This window comes from Chlorocebus sabaeus, chromosome 10 (genome assembly GCF_047675955.1).
Source record: "Chlorocebus sabaeus isolate Y175 chromosome 10, mChlSab1.0.hap1, whole genome shotgun sequence".
NCBI lineage: Eukaryota > Metazoa > Chordata > Mammalia > Primates > Cercopithecidae > Chlorocebus > Chlorocebus sabaeus.
In genome coordinates, this window is record NC_132913.1 from 1,033,049 (window position 1) to 1,052,393 (window position 19,345).

At 55.2% G+C, this 19,345-nt stretch overlaps 1 protein-coding gene across 3 annotated transcripts in view; it reads left to right on the forward strand.

Annotated features, from left to right (window-relative positions):
• The first annotated feature begins 4,257 nt into the window (after nucleotides 1-4,257).
• The window catches only part of ARHGEF4 (Rho guanine nucleotide exchange factor 4), a 209,577-nt gene continuing 194,489 nt past the window's right edge, over nucleotides 4,258-19,345 (forward strand). For 2 of the 3 annotated variants that reach the window (XM_008019143.3, XM_073019577.1), the window contains exon 1: nucleotides 4,258-4,336. In XM_008019143.3, coding sequence (XP_008017334.3) covers nucleotides 4,298-4,336 — 39 coding nt within the window. In that variant the 5' untranslated portion in view covers nucleotides 4,258-4,297. The remainder of the gene's footprint in view (nucleotides 4,337-19,345) is intronic. The other variant, XM_037986345.2, reaches the window with a different exon arrangement.

Below are 19,345 nucleotides of genomic sequence, written 5' to 3' on the forward strand. Positions count from 1 at the left end.
GCAGCCCGGATGCTGGGTCACGCAGGAAGTCAGATGGAAAGATGGAAAGAGGGGCAGCAGATGGCGACAGCATGGTGCCTGCGCCTCGTCTGGAGTGGGGCTACTCTGATTCTCTGGTCCTTTTTGGGGGCAGCTGGCAGGCAGTGGGGCAAGGGGCACAAACAGTTCTCCTGGACCTGCAGAGCCATGGACTCTGCTTGCAGCAAGTTGGACTCTCCTGGGGGCTCTGCTGAGACCTTCACAGGCCTATGGTCCCTGCCTGGCTCCGCCTCTTTGGCAGCTGTTCTGTCTATCCTGGTAGGGGAGCTTCCTTATGTCACAACACAAGGCACCCCTATCCTGGCTCTGGCAGCCCTTAAAGGAAGCCCACGCCTCTCCCACACACTATCATTTCAAGATCACCAGTCTGCAAGTGCCGTGGATGCACTTCCAATTGTCCCAAGTCCCCATGAAAATGTAACTCAAGGCTAGGCATGGTGGTTCACACCTGTAATCCTAGCACTTTGGGAGGCCGAGGCGGGTGGATCACTTGAGGTCAGGAGTTCAAAACCAGCTTGGCCAACATGGTGAAACCCCGTCTCTATTAAAAATACAAAAGGCCGGGCGTGGTGGCTCAAGCCTGTAATCCCAGCACTTGGGAGGCCGAGGAGGGCGGATCATGAGATCAGGAGATTGAGACCATCCTGGCTAACACAGTGAAACCCCATCTCTACTAAAAAAAAAAAAAAATTAGCCGGGCGCGGTGGCAGGCACCTGTAGTCCCAGCTACTCGGGAGGCTGAGGCAGGAGAATGGCGAGAACCTGGAGGTGGAGCTTGCAGTGAGCCGAGATTGCGCCACTGCACTCCAGCCTGGATGACAGAGCGAGACTCCGTTTCAAAAAAAACAAAAAACAAAACAAAACAAAACCCCCAAAAATTAGCTGGGCGTGGTGGTCGATGCCTGTAATCGCAGCTACTTGGAAGGCTGAGGTAGGAGAATTGCTTGAACCCAGGAGGTGGAGATTGCAGTGAGGTGAGGTGGTGCCACTGCACTCCAGCCTGGGCAACAGAGTGAGGCAAGAAAGAAAAGGAAGAAAAGCAAAGCAGAGAGAAAGAGAGGCAGGGAGGGAGGGAGGGAGGGAGTGTAACTTGAAGAGCTGGGGAGGAGCAGTGGAGCCCCTCTCCTGGAGCCCCTCTCCTGGGCATTGCCTCCTCCTGGGTCCAGCCTAGAGGGAACACCAGCGTGCCCGCGCCTGTCTGTGGCTGACCACCTGCCACCACCCCTCCCTGTCTGTCCGAGCTGGCTCTCTGCAGGCGCTGCCCGCTGTCAGGATCACTTGGTCTGAACTCGGCACTATACATGCACCCCAGAGAATGCCATCTTCAGGGTCAGCCCAGTTTTCTGACCTGAGGAGCTCTTTTAAGATTCTGTTTCCAACGTGTCCCTGATCTCTGTCCCCCACCTGTGACAGCTGTACAAGCAGGCCGGCTTCCCACCAGGCTAGCTGAAGGCTCATGCCCTCCTCACAAAGGCTCCCCCAGCAGTCAGACAGCAACACGTGGGTGGTCCTGGACGTTACATCTTTGGAGCTGGTCAAGGACCAGGGACCCAGAGATTGTTGGCAGAGATTACAGGAGGCCAGAGTCTATGAGCAAAGCTTCAGGGAGAGGCACCAGCCCCAGCCTCCCTAGTGGCTAGTCTGTCTGGTGAGCTCTGGCTGCCACTGCTGCCGTGGTTGGCTGGCTGCTTGTTTCCCAGGTCAGCACCCTCCACCTGCCTAGGCCTTACTCCATATTCTTGCAAAACTCCCTTTCCTGCTTCAGTAGCCATGGGAAATTTCTGTCTTCTGTGACTCAGGCCCCAGTTGGCAGTGTAGGTCTGTGTCTATGTGAGCCTGTGGTCCCTGGGTCAGCGAAGTAAAGCGAGTGGCCCAGGCTACCCAGGGAGGAAAGCACAGGCCCCTGTAAGCTCCATCAGTCCACCCCGTGCCCACATTCTCCCTGCCACTTGGCACCTGCTGCAATGTTTTTCTCTCCTACCACTCACTTCACCCCCCTATGCTGCTGAACCTGTTTAATTGCCATATGTGGCAGACATGAAGTCGGGGTCATATTTAAACATGGGAAGCTCCACCGACTAGAGACCCTATTGTACAAATCCTTCAGGGAATCAAACAGGCCTGTCTTTCTTATTTTTAATAATGGCAAAAGAGAGAGCATACCACAGTACAGTAAAATCCTCCTAAAACCATGTTCGCCAGAAGGAAAAGACAGACATAAACTACCTTTGACTTATTTCCCCTCGAGCATTGGATGTCATTCCTCCAGGGAGGTTGTGCTGTGGCAGGGATCTGGGCATGTGGGGACACAGCAGATGCCTGATGAATGGAGCCACCGTGACGGTTATCCTCCAAGCTGGGGTCTGATCCTCTGCTACACAGGGAGGCTGGCCCAGGCCCCAGAGCCTGAACCAGGGGTTCTCTAAGTGTGGTCCCAGTGCCCGCAGCTTCAGGGTCACTTGGAAACACGTTAAAATGCAAATCCTCAGGCCCCACCCCAGATCCTGCGCCAGGGTGGCAGCGGTGGGGGGCAGCAGCCTAAGCTCTATGGTGCCCTCTACGTGGTTCTGATTCAAGTCTGAGAACCCAGGTCCAGGGCTGTCCACTGGTCAGACAGAGGAGTCCAGATAACAATGGAACCTGTGGCCAGGTGTTGTGTGTATTTTCACTGGACCCTCCAGGGGATTAGCGCTTTAAGCCTTCAAAGAGGAGGGAATTAACTTTTGCTGAGCACCTGTGAGATTTAATTTCTCACGTACTCTACATGGCAACCCCACCAGACGGTCATTCCTTTCGAATGTTAAAGATACGTGTTTAGAGCAGATGATCATGATTACACAATTGGTGTGCAGCACGGCCAGGTGGCCAGATCCCAATCCCACACCCTCCTCCCACCACCATGGGCCTCAGGGACGTGCTTCTGGCACAGTCATGGACCCTGGGTGACAAAAAGGGTGGGACAGGGGACGCAGGATCTTCAGATGGCCCCACAGTGCGTCCTCTGGGTTTCTATCTCCCAAGCTTCTCGCCCTGGCCTGGTTGCTCTGAGGGCCTGGAGACAGGCAGAGACAGGTTGGTTATAGGGAAAATACGCACACTACCAGCACCCCTGGACACGCACTGCTGACCAGGCATAGCGTTCAGTGGGGCTAGGACTTGGGCGTGGGTGCAAGGCTTGAGCGGGGGTGCAAAAAGCCAGTCTGGGCAGATGCCTTCCCTCCGTGGGGCGCTGATCCCAGAAATGGTGGACGGAACAGGGCTGCAGTACGTTGCACAGGGGCCCTGGGGTCTTAACCTTCGTGGGCCTCTTCCTGCATAAAATAAAACATTTAAAATTAGAGTTTACAACTGCATTCATATAAAGATGAATATACTCCAGGCTAGACTCATTATTATTTTATTATACTGTTTTTTTCTTCTGATTTTAAAATAGTACCTTCCTAGGGCTGGTTAGGATGTTTCCTGGGCAGGCCTCGCCTCCTTAACCCCTGCAAAGAAAGCAGCGAGGACTTCCCTTTGCCCCTTAGCAGAAAGCTGCGCTCCTGAATGGTTATGGGTGTGACTATTCACGTACATCCTATCTGCAGGACATACCTGGAAAGGTAGGTGGGAGACAAGAGGGAGCTGGAAGCCAAGACTTAGGTCCCGGATATCCTAGTCCACACTTGTCCCCAGCAGGTGTGTGAGTGCCGGCGCGCTGCGGAGCCTCTCTGGGTCTCCGTTTCCACAATTGGTAAACAAGAACGCTGGGCGGACTGAGCTCTGAAAGTTCTCGGAGCTTGACAACCACAACTCAGCCGACAGGCCGCCCCTGCCCCCAGGAGGGCGGAGGCACCTGAGTCTCCGGTGCGGAGGGCAGGCCGAGGGAACCCGCGCCAAATTGGAGACGTGCAAATGCAAGACGGCTGCTGCTTTCTCTCTGAGAAGACACTCCTAGGCTCCCAGGCGGCCCAGGAGCTCGGCTGGGCGGGATGATCCCGGGGGCCCGTGGGCCGGGTCTGTGGTCAGCTCTGCCGTATGTCTGTGCGTGCCCAGTCCCGCGGGTGACCAAAGCCCGGGGGCGGGCGGGGCAGGAGCCTGCACGCGCTCAGGACCCTCACGCGCCTGGAGTGGCCAGGTTTGCGGGGGCGGAGCGTCCCAGCGCGGGCGCCGGGGCGGACCCTAGGGCGGGGCGCGGGGCGGTGTCGGTGGAGCCGGCTCGGCAGCGCGGGGAGGCGCGTAGTGCTGCGGCCGGGCTCCGTGCGCCCCGGCGGCCACCATGCTCAGCGTCGTGCACTTCCTCCGGAGCTTCTTCAAGGTGAGAGCAGGCGTCCAGGACTTGCGGTCGGGCTCGCGGCGCCCTGCGCAGGTGGGGAGGAGCACAGCCCGCGCTGGCCGCTGCGCCCCGGGCCGTCCCCTGGGCACCCGGTGGGTGGGGACACCCTCGCGGCTCCACGCCGCTCCCAACTTCCGACGTGCAGACCGGAGGCGGCGTCCTGCGAAGTGGGGCCCCCTCGAGCGCGGGGAAGAAGGGGGCTCCGTTGGGGGCGGTAGGGACGGCGGCGCCGGGCGAGGGCAAGGGCGAGCGCCTGAACCGGCCTCCCCGCGCCTGGACCGGCCTGGGCGCGTGGGGCACTCGGAGCCTCTGCGTGGACCGGCCTGGGCGCGCGGGGGCACTCGGAGCCTCTGCGTGGACCGGCCTGGGCGCGCGGGGCACTCGGAGCTTCTGCCTGGACCGGCCTGGGCGCGCGGGGCACTCGGAGCCTCTGCCGCTTGGCGCAGTACCGCCTGTTTCGGGAAGGAGGGCTGGTGCCGGCCCGGTGGGTGCGGGAGAAGTGGTTGCTGTTGTGTTATTCCCGGGGCTAAGGGTACCTGAGGGCGCAGCAGCGACAAGGAGCTGGAACTAGGGTCGGGGCTGTTGGGCTCCTGCCCGGGGTGCCCCCTCTCTGGCCCGATTTCCGGGTCCGCTCGCCATCCAGACCTGCTCAGTTGGGACGCCTCCACCTCGCTGCCCCCACAGGAACCCCAAAGTGGGCAGGGGCTCCGGGGCACTGTCGGGGTGGCCGGCCACAGATTGCCAAGCCCCACCTCCCCAGGTGAGCCAGCAGGAGGGCGGTTGCGATGCTGGTGGTGCTGGCCTCCGACTGCTGGAGCAACTGGATGAAAGGCGAGGCGGGGAAGAGCCGCCAGCTCTCAGCTGCAGGTGCAGGGGGAGGCAGACCTGTGTGGGGCTGTTGGGGCGAGAGGGCGCCCCACTTGGCTGTGCAGTCACCTTCTCCCAGAGTTGAAGACTGGAGGTTGGGGTCGGAGTTCTGTGGCCCTGAGAGCTCTGGTGAAAGAGGCAGGAAGCCAGGTGACCCAGGACAGACCTGCAGGAGCCCTGCCCTCAGCCCCTCTGAGAGCCTGGCATCAGCTCCCACCCCCAGCGATAATGAAGTGATACAGGCATCAAGAGTGGAGAGGGCCCGACAGCCCCGAAGGCGGCCTTTCAGGAACCTGGGCTGGTAAGTGCAGGAGATGGCTTGGAAGAGCTCAGACCCGCTTCAAATGCTGACCCTGTCATTGAGGAGGTGTACAATCTTGGGACAGTCACATAACCACCTGGGTCTTTGTTTTGAAAGATGTGGGTGATGATTCCACGCCCTCCACACCTTTCAGGGTTAGTGTGAAGGTTTTATTAGAAAATGTGAGTGTGGGTCGGTGCAGTGGCTCATGCCTGTAATCTCAGCACTTTGGGAGGTGGAGTCGGGGGTGGATTGCCTGAGGTCAGGAGTTCGGGACCAGCCTGGCCAACATGTTGAAACCCCATCTCTACTAAAAATACAAAAATCAGCTGGGCCTGGTAGTGGGCACCTGTAATCCCAGCTACTTGGGAGTCTGAGGCAGGAGAATTGCTCGAACCCGGGAGACAGAGGTTACAGTGAGCCAAGTTAGCACCACTGCACTCCAGGCTGGGTGACAGAGCGAGATTCCATCTCAAAAAAAAGAGAAAAAGAAAAAAGGAAGGAAAGAAAGAAAGGGGGGAGGGAGGGAGGGAGGGAAGGAAGGAAGGAAGGAAGGAAGGAAGGAAGGAAGGAAGGAAGGAAGGAAGGAAGGAAGGAAGGAAATAAGGAAATGTGAGTGTGTTTATGAAATGGTGAGCCCTGGACCTTGGTTCTGCTGCACCCACAGCAAGGGCGGCAAGGAGTTGCCCAGGTGAGAGGAGGGTGGCTGGACAGAATCTGAGATGCCTGGGCAGAATCTGAGTCACCCAGCTGGCCCCAGAAGCTCCGGGAGCAGGCAGAGTGTGGCTGGAGGAGAAGCCGCTGGACATCTCTGGGCAGCCACCTTGCCTGCTGCTGCCTGGGAGGCTCCTGGGAAAGTACTGCAGAGACACGCTGTCCTCCAGTTTCCCATCTATTCGGAGAGGACTTTCCATACTTTCTGCCATGTGTCTGCCTCAGGTCCCTGTAGGTCCTGAGACACCTGAGGCCTCCCCATGCACACCACAGGGAGATCAGCTGTGCCCCTCAGAGGGTCTCCTTTCTGCTGTCCACATGGGAGGGCTCTGACTGCCACAGCAGTCCACTTCTGGCCGTGTGAGTGTGCCTTGCCGAGCCACCGACAACGTAGTTCATACTTATTCCTCTTGGACATCGGTCATAAGGAATACCCCGTGAGGACACAGGTTGTGGGGCGGGCAGGGGAGCTACGTGCTTGAGTCACTGCCTGATGCCTCCTAGTGTCCCCAGGGATTGGTCCTATGAGGTTCCCCTGATGATGGGTGCTGGACTGGGCCAGAAAAGGCCCACTTCATTCTGGGAACCTCAGATTGTCCGGGTCTCCCAGTCAGACTCTGTTAGCCGAGATGCAGCGAGTCTCCACCAAGCCCAGGAGGAGGACCCCAAGGCCCCAGGTGTGACTCCTGGTGGCACTTGGTGCAGACTGTACACAGCATACAGATCTGCTCGAGCACGTTGGGCACCGTGGGATCCATGGGGCATGACAGCCGTGTGGCAGAGTCCCTCCCCGTGCAGGCAGACCACTCGGAGAGCCTGCACCTGCCAGGGGCCCACACAGGTGCACCGCCTTGGGGGTCACCCAGCAAATGAGTCAGAGGAGCAGCACACCCAAGAGGAAAATATGTTGTCTGAAAAATCCAGAGGCCCTCCCAGCATCGTGTGTGCCAAGCATGACTTTGGCTTTCAAGGGGGTATTTCAAAATGTTCCAGACAGCTGGACACCCCTGCTGCCTGCCTGGAGCCGTCACTGAAGTGGCAGGTCCTTGTATTTTCATAGACTGTGTGTCCTACACTCTGGTACATGTATGTCCTGACACTTAGGGTACTTGGCTACTCCGTCTCTTGACCTCGTGATCCGCCCACTTCGGCCTCCCAAAGTGCTGGGATTACAGGCTCGAGCCACTGCGCCTGGCCAAGAAAGTGTGTTTTTACAGAGGCACGCTGACCAGGAGAACATCCTCCTCAGAGCACCATGGATGTGGCCGGTGGGAGAAGCTGGGTCAGGTGTGGCAGTTTGCCTCTGTGCAAGGACTCAAGCTTGTGAGAAAAGCTGAAAGCGACTCACAGGGTGGCACATCCACAGAGCAGCACTAGCAGGGAGGGAGCTGCTGCCCTACCCACCAGTCCGGACTGGCCTCCAGGGAACCAGGCCCAGTGGCAGAAGCCAGACCTACGGTGTGATCCCAAATGCGAACCTACAGTGACAGAAAGCCCACAGGTGGCTGCCTGGGGACAGGTGAGGGTGGGCGGGAGCCAGAGGGCGGATGAGGAAGGACAGAGGCAGTGGACATTTGCTGCTGACTCTGCACCTGTCGAAACCCTCAGGTCGTGCTTCCAGTGTGTGAGTTTGTTGTGCATCAGTTACACCTCGATCCAGCCAGGGCCCCTCGGCCAGAAGGCGGCCATCTCCCTGCAGACCTCAAGGTCTGTTGCCCAGGACCTTCTCTGAGAGCTCAAATAAGCCCCTTCCTGCATCTGCTCCCTGGGTGCCCCATGCACGGAGCCCAGGACGATCCTGCATCCGCTCCCTGGGTGCCCCACGCACGGAGCCCAGGACGATCCTGCATCTGCTCCCTGGGTGCCCCACGCACGGAGCCCAGGACGATCCTGCATCTGCTCCCTGGGTGCCCCACGCACGGAGCCCAGGACGATCCTGGGGCAGCAGGTGGCAGTGCAATGAGCCAGGCTCACAGAGACCAGTGGTTCAGGCTTCCTCAGCTGAGTGTTCAGCTCGAACCAAGCCTGTCTGTGCGTCATCAGTGCTGTGTCCTTGCCGGCTGGTGTTGCCAGGGCCTAGGGCCTGGGGAGTGTCAGCCTGGGGTGACCGGTCATTTGAGGCCCCTACAACCCGAGTCACCTCATCTCGGGTGCTGGGCTCCCAGGAGCCACCCACACCGACTGCCAGGCAGGACCAGGCTGCTGGTCCTGTGCCAGCCTTCCTGCCCCGCTTGGCTGTGTAGCGTAAGCCAGTCCTCCCTCTCAGCGCCCCCAGGCCAGCGCCCTCCCTCCAAGACCCTCAGGAACCTGCCTGCGGGGGCTCGCTGTGGGGAGGTGCACGTGGGGAGAGTGACATGGGACGGTGAGAGAGAAGGGCCTTAGGGCAGGATTCGGGCCTGGTGAGAGGGGCTTGCGGAAGCTGGACTTTGCTTGGATGGATGCCCTCAGGAGGGGCGGGGGCAACTCTAGGGTCAGGGATCTGTCTTTAGCAGAAGGAGGAAGGAAGCCAGGCCAGAGCTGGACAGCCAGGCAGCTGGGACACTCAGGCAGTTGGTGCAGGGCATTGATGGGGCCTCTGTGGTCGGGGCAATGCATGTTGGTCTGTGCTCAGACATGAGTCCAGAGAGGCTTCTTCTTCTCCTGATCCGTCATAAGGTGGGAGTTGTGGGGCCCGCGGGGTCGAGTTCCGTGACACCGGTATGTTTAGCAGGAGAAGCAGGGCCTGACCGGTTGGTGGATGCACAGGGTGTGTCTCCACCATATCCATAGACATGTGCCAAGCCCTCCAGACCCCAGATTTGATTCTCCAGGGGAGGCCTGAGCAGGTCTTTTAGGGAAAGCCTGGGTGTAATTCTGATGTGCGCAGGCTAAGAGCCCCGTGTGGATTCCTGACACACTGGGTCCAGTCAAGGCGACTCTGAGGCTCTTCCCCAGCCTCGCCCCTGCTGGACACCCTGCCCCAAAGCCAGCTGCACCCTCCAGAAGCAGGCTACCCTTCCCCTCCCAGGAATCTGGCCTTTCCGGACACTGCTCAGTGCCTGAGTTTAATCTGACAAACTGGGTGATGTTAGTAACCAGAGATGTCTCCTGCTTCCTCTTTTTTTTTTTTTTTGAGACGGAATCTCGCTCTGTCACCCGGGTTGGAGTGCAGTGGCACCATCTTGGCTCACTGCAAGCTCCACCTCCCAGGTTCACGCCATTTTCCTGCCTCAGCTTCCTGAGTAGCTGGGGCTACGGGCGCCGCCACCACACTCGGTTCATTTTTTGTGTGTGTCTTTAGTAGAGACAGGGTTTCACCGTGTTAGGATAATCTCAATTTCCTGACCTTGTGATCCGCCCACTTTGGCCTCCCAAAGTGCAGGGATTACAGGCTTGAGCCACTGCGCCCGGCCTCCTGCTTCCTCTTGAATCTGCTTTTCAGCTGGAGTATGAGTGCCTCAACGCAGAGGATGCCGGGGGAAATGAGTGAGACCTCACAGGCACCCAGAGGCATCTGAAAGACAGGAGGTTTCGTCACCACCTCAGACTTGGAGGCACCAAAAGATCATCACTGTGCAAATTTGGTGTGACTTAATCATTCATCCCTCAGTTTTCGTATCTGTAAAACGGGGATAGGGGTCCCTCTCTGTAAGATGGCTGTGACAGTCACATGTGCGGACGTTTGTGGAATGTTCCTTTTTACCTGCAAACCTTGAGGGCTCAATGCTGTGGCCTCAGCTGCTTTTCCACCCCCACTCTTGGCTCCGAGGGCCTGACCCCCTGAAGCAGGGGCACATTCGGTGTCCTGTCCTTCCCTGGGTCCACCCAGGTCCCCTTTCTCTCTGAGTTCTAGAGTTTAGAAAACGTCAGACGAGGCTTCACAGGAACAGTGCTGGCTTAGAGACTTGGGGGTGAGTCAGGCATGGAAGGCGGCCCTGAAGACCACTCTGCCAGCACAGCCAGTGCGCCCATCCCTGTGCTGGCTTCACTGCCCCTGGCACGAGGGCCTGTGTGCCCTGACCCTCCCCACAGCGCCTCTGAGAGGCTAGTTCGGAGCCTCAGGAGTGTATGGGATTGGAGCTGGGCCACTGGGCTGGGGTCTGTCCGTGGGCGAAGCTGACCAGCTGAGTGGAGGCCGCGGGTTGAGGGAGCCACGTGGTTGCAGGGGCTCTTCCAGAGGAGAGGAAGGAAAGTCATCCAAGGACACGGGGCCTCTGCCCAGGTGGGTAGGGAGGGTGGGCCGAGGCCAGTCTCCAGGGTGGGAGCAGGCCATCTGCACAGGGTGGGTGGCGTTGGCCTGAAGGGTGAGGCTTCCCGACCTCAGAGGGGCTGCAGCAGGCCTGTGGAGAGATGCACTCTGGGCTGCTCCCACCTACCCCATGGGGCAGCAGGGCCTCAGGCCAGGATCGCGTCTGAACCACCCTGTGTGCTGCCCCAGCATACCGACTCGACCCCCAAGTCCGGTGTTTTCGTCCCCACACAGCATTTACCTAGTCTTGTTAGAGTCCAGGCCCGTGCTGGGTGCCGGGGAGGTCAGGCCATGAGCAAGACGTACCTGCAGCCCCTGGACAGGGGCTTCTGAGCCCTCCTGGTAGTAAAGGTTGGCAGCCTTTGAGAATTCAGGGAAGGCTCTGAGCGCTGGCGCTGGAAACCCTCCCCATATGGGTGTGCAGGCACCTCCTGCCTGGCATTCTCAGGGCCCAGGAACCAGTGGACGGCAGGGAGGCTTCTGCTCCTAATCCCCAGGTCCTGAGGACAGCACCTGAGTGATCCTGTCTCTTCCTCCGTCTGGTGCCGGGCTTGGAGCTTTGAGTGGAGCTGGGGCTCTGTGCATGTTTTAGTGAGGGTTCCAGTCACATGACGCTTGGCTCCCGGTCTGCAGGGAGACCAGGCCCCGAGGGGACATGCTTGGTTGTCAGTGTCAGTGGGACAGGAAGACAGGGCACAGGAGACAGGCCTGGGTGGGGCAGTGAGGCTCAGGGGTGGTGGGCCCTGAAGGAGAGGTGCCAGGCACTGGCCCCGGTCCTGGAGCTGGAGGCTGGCGGACAGAGGCTGGCGGACAGAATGGGAGCTGTGTCTTGGAGAGGCTGAACGAGCCCTGGGCACCTCAGACCCTCCATGCCAGCCAAGCTAGTTGGGGGCACTGCCCACCTGTGCACCCCCCCAATGGCAGAGGAGGAGAGGACAGTTGGTGGGGACTCCCCTGCTGTCCCCCTCCTCCTTGGGTCCCCAGCCCCCGTCGAGAGCACCTCTTCCCACCCTCCCTTGGGATCTGGAGACTGCGTTCTGGCTCCGTGACCCCTCTCAGTGTCCCAACTTCAGTTTGTTTCTCAGTGTGCCCACCTCCTGGAGCTCCCTGAAGAGTAATGGGAGAGTGATGACAAAGCTGGGGCACGTTGGGGCAAGAACACGCTGTTTTGTTGGGTGTTTAACATCACGTCAGAGGGGCAGAGAGATGCAGGCAGGGCTGGGAGGCTTTAGGATGCAGGGAAATTTTCTGTGCCCTATAGGGAGGGTCACCCCCTTTGCTGCCCTAAGAGACAGCCTTGCCTGGGGGCCCAGTGCCCTGGCCTGTGAGGTGGGGCATGGCAGCCACTCTGCTCCTGGGGGACACCCCACAGGCTGGCGCAGGCTGCCTGTCTGCCTTGGAACTTGAAGGAGGAGACCCTCAATCTCTGAGCAGAGGGACCACTGTCACACACCTCCTTTCCATGATCTAGGATACACTTTTTTTTTTTTTTTTTTCTGAGACGGAGTCTTGCTCTGTCGCCCAGGCTGGAGTGCAGTGGCATGATCTCAGCTCACTGCAACCTCCTCCTCCCAGGTTCAAGTGATTCTCCTGCCTCAACCTCCTGAGTAGCTGGAATTACAGGTGCACACCACCACGTCCAGCTAATTTTTGTATTTTTAGTAGAGACAGGGTTTCACCATGTTGTCCAGGCTGGTCTCAAACTCATGATCTCAAGGGATCTGCCCACCTCAGCCTCCCAAAGTGTTGGGATTACAGGTGTGAGCCACCTTGCCCAGCCTAGGATACACTTTTTAAAAAAACAGTATAACACTTTTGAAATGAAAATGCATTTATAATTGATGTGTACATTTAACATACTGATTTGTTCTTCCCCCTGAAAAGCGCTCCTTGACTGAGTGCCATCTTTGCAAGCAGGAAACAGGACGCTGTAACTGCACGTGTGGTCTGGGGCCAGCGTGTGGCATCTCAGGGAGGTCCCAAGCCCTCACCCCAGCGGGAGGCTTCCCTACTGCTGGGTCGGCCTCCTGGCCCCATGAGGGTTCTCAAAGCAGCCCACATTTCTAGGGCATCCTCAGAGGGACTCGCAGGAGCGGCTGGGCCAGTGCCCCAGGGAGGGAGCAGCCTCTCACGTGGGAAGTGTGTGGGATCAGGCCTGTCTGTAGCTGAGGAAGGAGGAGCCATTGGTCACTGTCTCTGGTACCCTTCATGGAGAGGGGTCCCCTCTCAGGGCACTGTGGAGAGCAGGTGTTTCTGGTGATACCCGTGTCCCAAGTCTGCCTAGGCAGCTGCTGCTGCCCGTGGCCAGGGGCTTTCTGGGAGCTGGCTCTGCTCTGCTCCCTCCACGAGCCCAGTTCTGGGAGCCTCTCCAGCTGTCCGTCATCCACGGCCAGCATCCACACAGCTGCTGCTCGGACTCCCAATTCCACATTGCCCGACACTTCCCGCCGCAAGGACACAGCTTCCCCCAGGTGGGCTGTCTGTGTCCGCAAGCTGGGCACATAGCCCATGGGAAGTAGGGCAGAGTGTGGGGGCTACAGCGCCCCAAGCAGGGGTGCAGTGGGCCGCAGGGTGGTGTCCCTACCCCACATCCCTACCTTCAAATGCCCTCGTGATGGGGCCTCCCTCGGTAGACAGGGGACTGAGGTGCACGTGGAGGTGAGCAGAGCCACACGGGAAAGGGAAGCGGGAGTCAGCATCATACGCCCTGCCACGGTGCAGTCTTTCCAACGAGACCCTCTCGGATGGCAGCTGAGGCTACTGGGTCTCTGTCATGCGTGCGCTTCTGGGGGGCATTGTCAGAGGGAGAGGCTTCTGTCCCACAAAGGCCTGAGGGGCTTCATCAGGCCCTCGGTGTAGCCTGGGCAGCCCCCTAGTTCCAACTTCGGGCTGTTCACTCAGCTCCTTGGGGTGAGTTCATTCTGCTGCACCACCAAAAAACCACCCTGCCGGGTCCCCTTGCAGAGCTGTGGGAGGGCAGGCAGGACCTGCGTCCACCAGCTTTCTGTGCTGCGAACACCGGAGTCCTGACCGCTGTGGAGCGGAGAAGTGCCTGCACTTTGAAAGGGCGGTTGGGATAGGACCTGCCAGTGGCCAGCATGTGCCTTTCCAGCCCTGGCAGCTGTGACCTGGGAATGCAGGGCAGAGAGGACACCAATCTGGATGCATCTGTCGGTGGCGCCAACTGTCAGGAGGGTGCTGGCGCCAGCTCCGCGGCAGCCCTGGTTCGTGTCCGTCAGCCGTGCAGCGCTGGTGCTCAGGCTGTTGTGTCTTCCCAGGGGAAGGAAGCTCACATCTTCCCACGAGACGGGCAGCTGGGAGTGGGGTGAGAACTCAGCCAGAACCTGGCGCGGTTCTTGCGGGTTGGGGAGTTTGCTGCACTGCCGAGGCCTGCCCTTCGCCCACCGTGCAGGTGCTCTGGGCCTGAGTGGGTGGCTGCACACGGTCTCTATCCGAGAGGGTGGGGTGGACAGGGTGGGGGGCTCCAGTCTGTCTGCAAAGCAGCAGGGCAGAGCTCGACACTTTGTGGGCCACACGAAGAAGAAGGGTGATGACACGGTTCTTGGCCGCTGTGATCCTTCCGACTGCTGCTGTCCTCGGCTCATCCGTGAGCTGGAACAAGGTCCTGACCCTCCCAGGGCCTCCGTGGACACAGCCAGCAGGAAAGACAGGGGTGCTGACCTGCTCTGCCAGTCTCTCCGGGCTTGTGTACGGCCCAAATGAAATGTCGTGAGTGAATGTTTGTAGAAGCTGGAGACCTGGTCCAAATTCAGATGCTACCACCTGCTAGGTTGGTGCTTAACTGTCCTGAACTTCAGTTTCCTTACCTGGAGAATACAGGCAATCAGACCTGCCTCATGTTAGGATTAAATAATGTCCAAAAGGCACAGGGCACATGGCAGCACTTTATGCATAGCTATTTTATTAATTATTCCAGATGTTATTTTTACAGCGGGGGAGATGAACCATTCCAACCCCACAGCTTTTATTCTTTCAAGAACGGGCTGAGCACCTGCTCCACGGCATGCCCTGCGCAGGGCTGAGGATGCAGAGGCTCAGGCAGGCCCTCCCTTCTGACGAGCCCATGGGTCTAGTGGCGGAGACAGGTGGGCTGGCCTACAGCAATCGTCTGTGCAGTGAGAGATATGACCAGGGCATGGCTGGTGTGGGGAGCCCACGAAAGGAAACTCTCAACCCTGTCAAAGGGGAAAGGAGAGTCTCGGGGAGCTGAGAGGATGGACAGGTGATACCAGACCACAGCATGGTGTCAGGCAGGGCACAGGCACAAGGCACAACATCGGGGCGCTGTTCTGCCTCCAGGACCTCCAAGGAGGCTGCACAGATGAAGCGATGCCCTGATGAGACTGACTGTGGGGACGGGGAGTCCCCGGGGCCAAACTGTGAGCTGGCGGGGGTAGAGGGGGACTCTGAGCGGAGGAGTCTCCGGGCAAAACTGACTGTGGGGTGGGTAGGGGGAGCCTGACCCAGAAGGTGGGATGCCCCGCACGGAGGCCGACACCCGGGAGCGAGCACGGTGTGCAGAACTCCGGGAGTCTCAGTAGGAGACCGCAGGATGGGAGAGAGGTCTGAAAGCCGAGCAGGACTGGGGTCAGGCTGCTGGCATTCTCATCCCCAGCTCCATGTTGCAGAAGCTCTGTTAGTGGCAGGTGCTGCTGAGAAGTCTGGGATCACTTCCACATCCAACCCACACTACAGGGTGGAGGCCTGCTCCAGGCACAGCAGGCTGGGATGCCGCGGCCCCAGTGTCCCCTGTCTCGTCTCACTCACGGGATGGATGTTCCATGACAGGAGGGGCGAGACAGGAAGACCAGGGACTGCCAGCCAACCAGTGTCTGCTGGTAGAGGGGGGATGTTATCGGGAAAAGCAGGCCCCCACACCCGGCTCTGTTCTGATGCAGGGCTTCTGCCCCGGGGAAAGGCAGGCCGTGCAGCTTTGCTGGAGGAGTCTGACTTTTTACTTGAAACAAAAAGTTGGAGAACTCCATGCCTTAAGGGTACCACCAAAAACAGTGCAGCTCTTAGTGGAAAGCAACTAAGAGGAAGCTGGTAGGTTCATGAGTCAGGGGTCACGAAGATAACTCTCAGGCTTGACAATCCAGGGCCATGAGTATAACTCTGAAAAGCTGTTGTACTCATGGTTATGGTTTATTACAGTGAAAAGATACAGATTTAAGTCAGCAGAGGGAAGAGGTACAGAGGGTGGAGTCCAGGAGAAACCGGCTGCAAGCTTCCAGGTGTCCCCTCCCAGGAAGTGGCATGCAGTGCTTAATCTTCAGTAACAATGTTGACAACCCACGCGAAGTGTGACAACCCGGGAAGCTCCCCAAGCCGTGGTGCCCAGGGTTTTACTGGGGTCAGTCACATAGTCATACATCCTTGCATGACTGAACTTGACTATTCAGACTCCAGTCCCCCAGGGCCTCAGGTGGACAAAAGCAGGCAGGATATCCTAAGACCTCAGAGGTGATCTCTCAGGAGCCAATCCATAGCCAGTGTTTTCTATGAAATGTGCAGTTGGAATAATCTAAGCCAGCTAAGTCTTTATTGCTTACTTTAAGAAAAAACAAAAGCCTGGACAACCAGAAGTTTAAACAAATAAACAAACTGACCAATCAAACAACAACTATCACGATATCAACAACCCACAGGACAAGTATTAGTATCAAAATTTCTATAATGTTATCTGAAATGTCCAGTTTTCAACAACAAAACAAAAAATAAAAGACATGCAAAGAAATAGGAAAGTGTGACCTGTATACAGGGAAGAAAGGAAGCCATGGAAACACCTTATTGAAGGGGTGTCATTGGTGGCCTCAGCAGACTAAGACTTTAAAGCCGCTATTATAACTAGGTTCAAAGAACTAAAGGAAGCCATGCATAAAGAATTCAAGGAAGGTGTGATAGCAATGTCTCTCCAAGTACATAATATTGTTAAAGATATGGAAAATATAACAATTAACCAAATAGAAATTAATCAAATGAAAAATTCACCAGAGGGGCTGAACAGTATTTTTGAGCTGGCAGAAAAATCAATGAACTTAATGAATAGAGATTATGTAACTTGAAGAACGGAAAAAAAAAGAATGAAGAAAAGTGAACAAAGACTTGGAAATGTTGGACACTATTAAGTGCACCAACATATGTATAATGGGAATAAAAGGAGAGGAGAAGGTAGAATTAAATAATTCCCAGATAGAAGAAAATGGAAATAATTTGTTGCTAGCAGATTTGCCTTGCAAGAAATACTGAAGGAAATTCCTCAGACTGAGAGCAAGTGACACTAGAGAATAATTCAAATCCACATGATTAAACAGAGATTGCCAGTAAAGGTAATTATTTAGATAATTACAAAAGATAGTGCAATTGCATATTTTTTTTCTTAATTCTCAACTGTTCAGAAAGTGATTGCAGAAAATAATGCATATATCATTGTATTGGTGGACCTATACATATAGGTCCATATAGAAATGTAATACCATATATCACTGTATTGGTGGACCTACGGCATATAGAAACGTAATACCATATATCACTGTATTGGTGGACCTACGGCATATAGAAACGTAATACCATATATCATTGTATTGGTGGACCTACGGCATATAGAAATGTAATACCATATATCACTGTATTGGTGGACCTACGGCATATAGAAACGTAATACCATATATCATTGTATTGGTGGACCTACGGCATATAGAAATGTAATACCATATATCATTGTATTGGTGGACCTACGGCATATAGAAATGTAAAAAGCTTCACAGTAAAAGCTCAGAGGTGATTGGAAACAGAGCTGCAGTGGAGCTTAGCAGGTGGCAGCCCAAATCCATGGAAATAAATGAAGAGAATCAGAAATGGGAAATTAAAATGTTAACGTAATAAACTCTATAAATATATACTTTCAGCTCCTTAAAAAAGACATAAGATTATGTAAAGCAATGTATTGATCCATTTGTAACATATGGAAGCACAATATGTGGAAGAGTAGTGCACACATACACACAAAGAAGAGAGTAGCTCTATATTAAAGTTTCTATATCTGACTAGAATTAACTAGTATAAATCTGAAGTAGATTTTACAAGCTAAGATGAATATTGTAAGCCCTAGAGCAAGCACTAAGAAAAGAACTTACATAGTAAAAAAGCATTAAAAAGATTAAACTGTCACACTAGAATATATTCACTAAATGCAAAAGGAAGAACTGTGGTACAAAAAGACAAAACAGATAAAAATTAACAAAAATCAAAACTGCAGATATAAATGTAACCATGCCGATAATGCGTTAAACAACCCAAACTAAGGCAGAGACTGTCAGAATGAATTTTTTCTTTAAAAAAATAAAAAAGATCTAACTATATCTTTTTATAGGAGATACTTAATTTTTACAATTTATTTTATTTATTTATTTGAGATGGAGTTTCGCTCTTGTTGCCGAGGCTGGAGTGCAATGGCACAATCTCGGCTTACTGCAACTTCTGTCTCCTGGGTTCAAGCAATTCTCCTGCCTCAGCCTCCCGAGTAGCTGAGATTACAGGCATGCGCCACCATGTCCGGCTAATTTTATATTTTTCTTTTTTAGTAGAGACAGGGTTTCTCCATGTTGGTCAGACTGGTCTTGAACTCCTGAACTCAGGTGATCCACCCGCCTTAGCCTCCCAAAGTGCTGGGATTACAGGCATGACCCACCGCACTTGGCCAGGAAATACTTTAGATTCAAAGATGCAAATATGTTGAAAGTTAGGGGTGGAGAAACATGCCATGATAACTGCATGAGCTGAAGTAGCTATACAAATATCAGCCTAAAGAAATCTTAAAACAAAAGTTTTACCACAGATAAAGAGGGATATTTTAGAATGATAAACGTTTAGATCTCTCCAGACAATATAACAATTATAAACATATGTGCACCTACTAACAGAACCCAAAATACATGAAGCGAAAACAGGCAGAATTGATGGGAGAAACAAACAATGTAACAACAATATTTGGAGATCACTCTTTCATTCATTGATAGAGCAACTAGGCAGAAAATCGGAAGACTTGAACAGCACTACAAATCCTTTAGACCTAACAGACATCTGTAGGATGCTCCACCAAACAGAAGTAGAATACACATTTTTCTCAATTGCATATGAAATGTAGTCCAAGGGCCAGGTGTGGTGGCTCATGCCTGTAATCCCAGCACTTTGGGAGGCCAAGGTAGATGGATCACGAGGTCAGGAGATCGAGACCATCCTGGCCAACATGGTGAAACCCTGTCTTTACTAAAAATTAGCTGGGCATGGTGGCATGTAATCCCAGCTACTTGGGAGGCTGACACTGGAGAATCACTTGAACCCAGGAGGTGGAGGTTGCTGTGAGCTGAGATCGTGCCACTGCACTCCAGCCTGGCAACAGAGTGAGACTCTGTCTCAAAAGAAAAGCAAAGAAATATAGTCCATGTGCTAGGCCATAAAACCAGCCCCCAGGCCTGGTGCGGTGGCTCACGCCTGTAATCCCAGCACTTTGGGAGGCCGAGGCAGGCAGATCACGAGGTCAGGAGATCGAGACCAGCCTGGCTAACATGGTGAAACCCCGTCTCTACTAAAAATACAAAAATTAGCCAGGCATGGTGGCACGTGCCTGTAGTCCCAGCTACTCAGGAGGCTGAGGCAGGAGAATTGCTTGAACCCAAGGAGGCGGAGGTTGCAGTGAGCTGAGATTGTGCCACTGCACTCCAGCCCAGGCAACAGAGCAAGAGTCCATCTCAAAAAAAAAAAAAAGTTCAAATAAAATCATGTATCTGATAAAGAATTTGTATCCAGAAAATAATAAACGATCCTTACAGGCCAAGTGTGGTGGCTCATGTTTGTAATC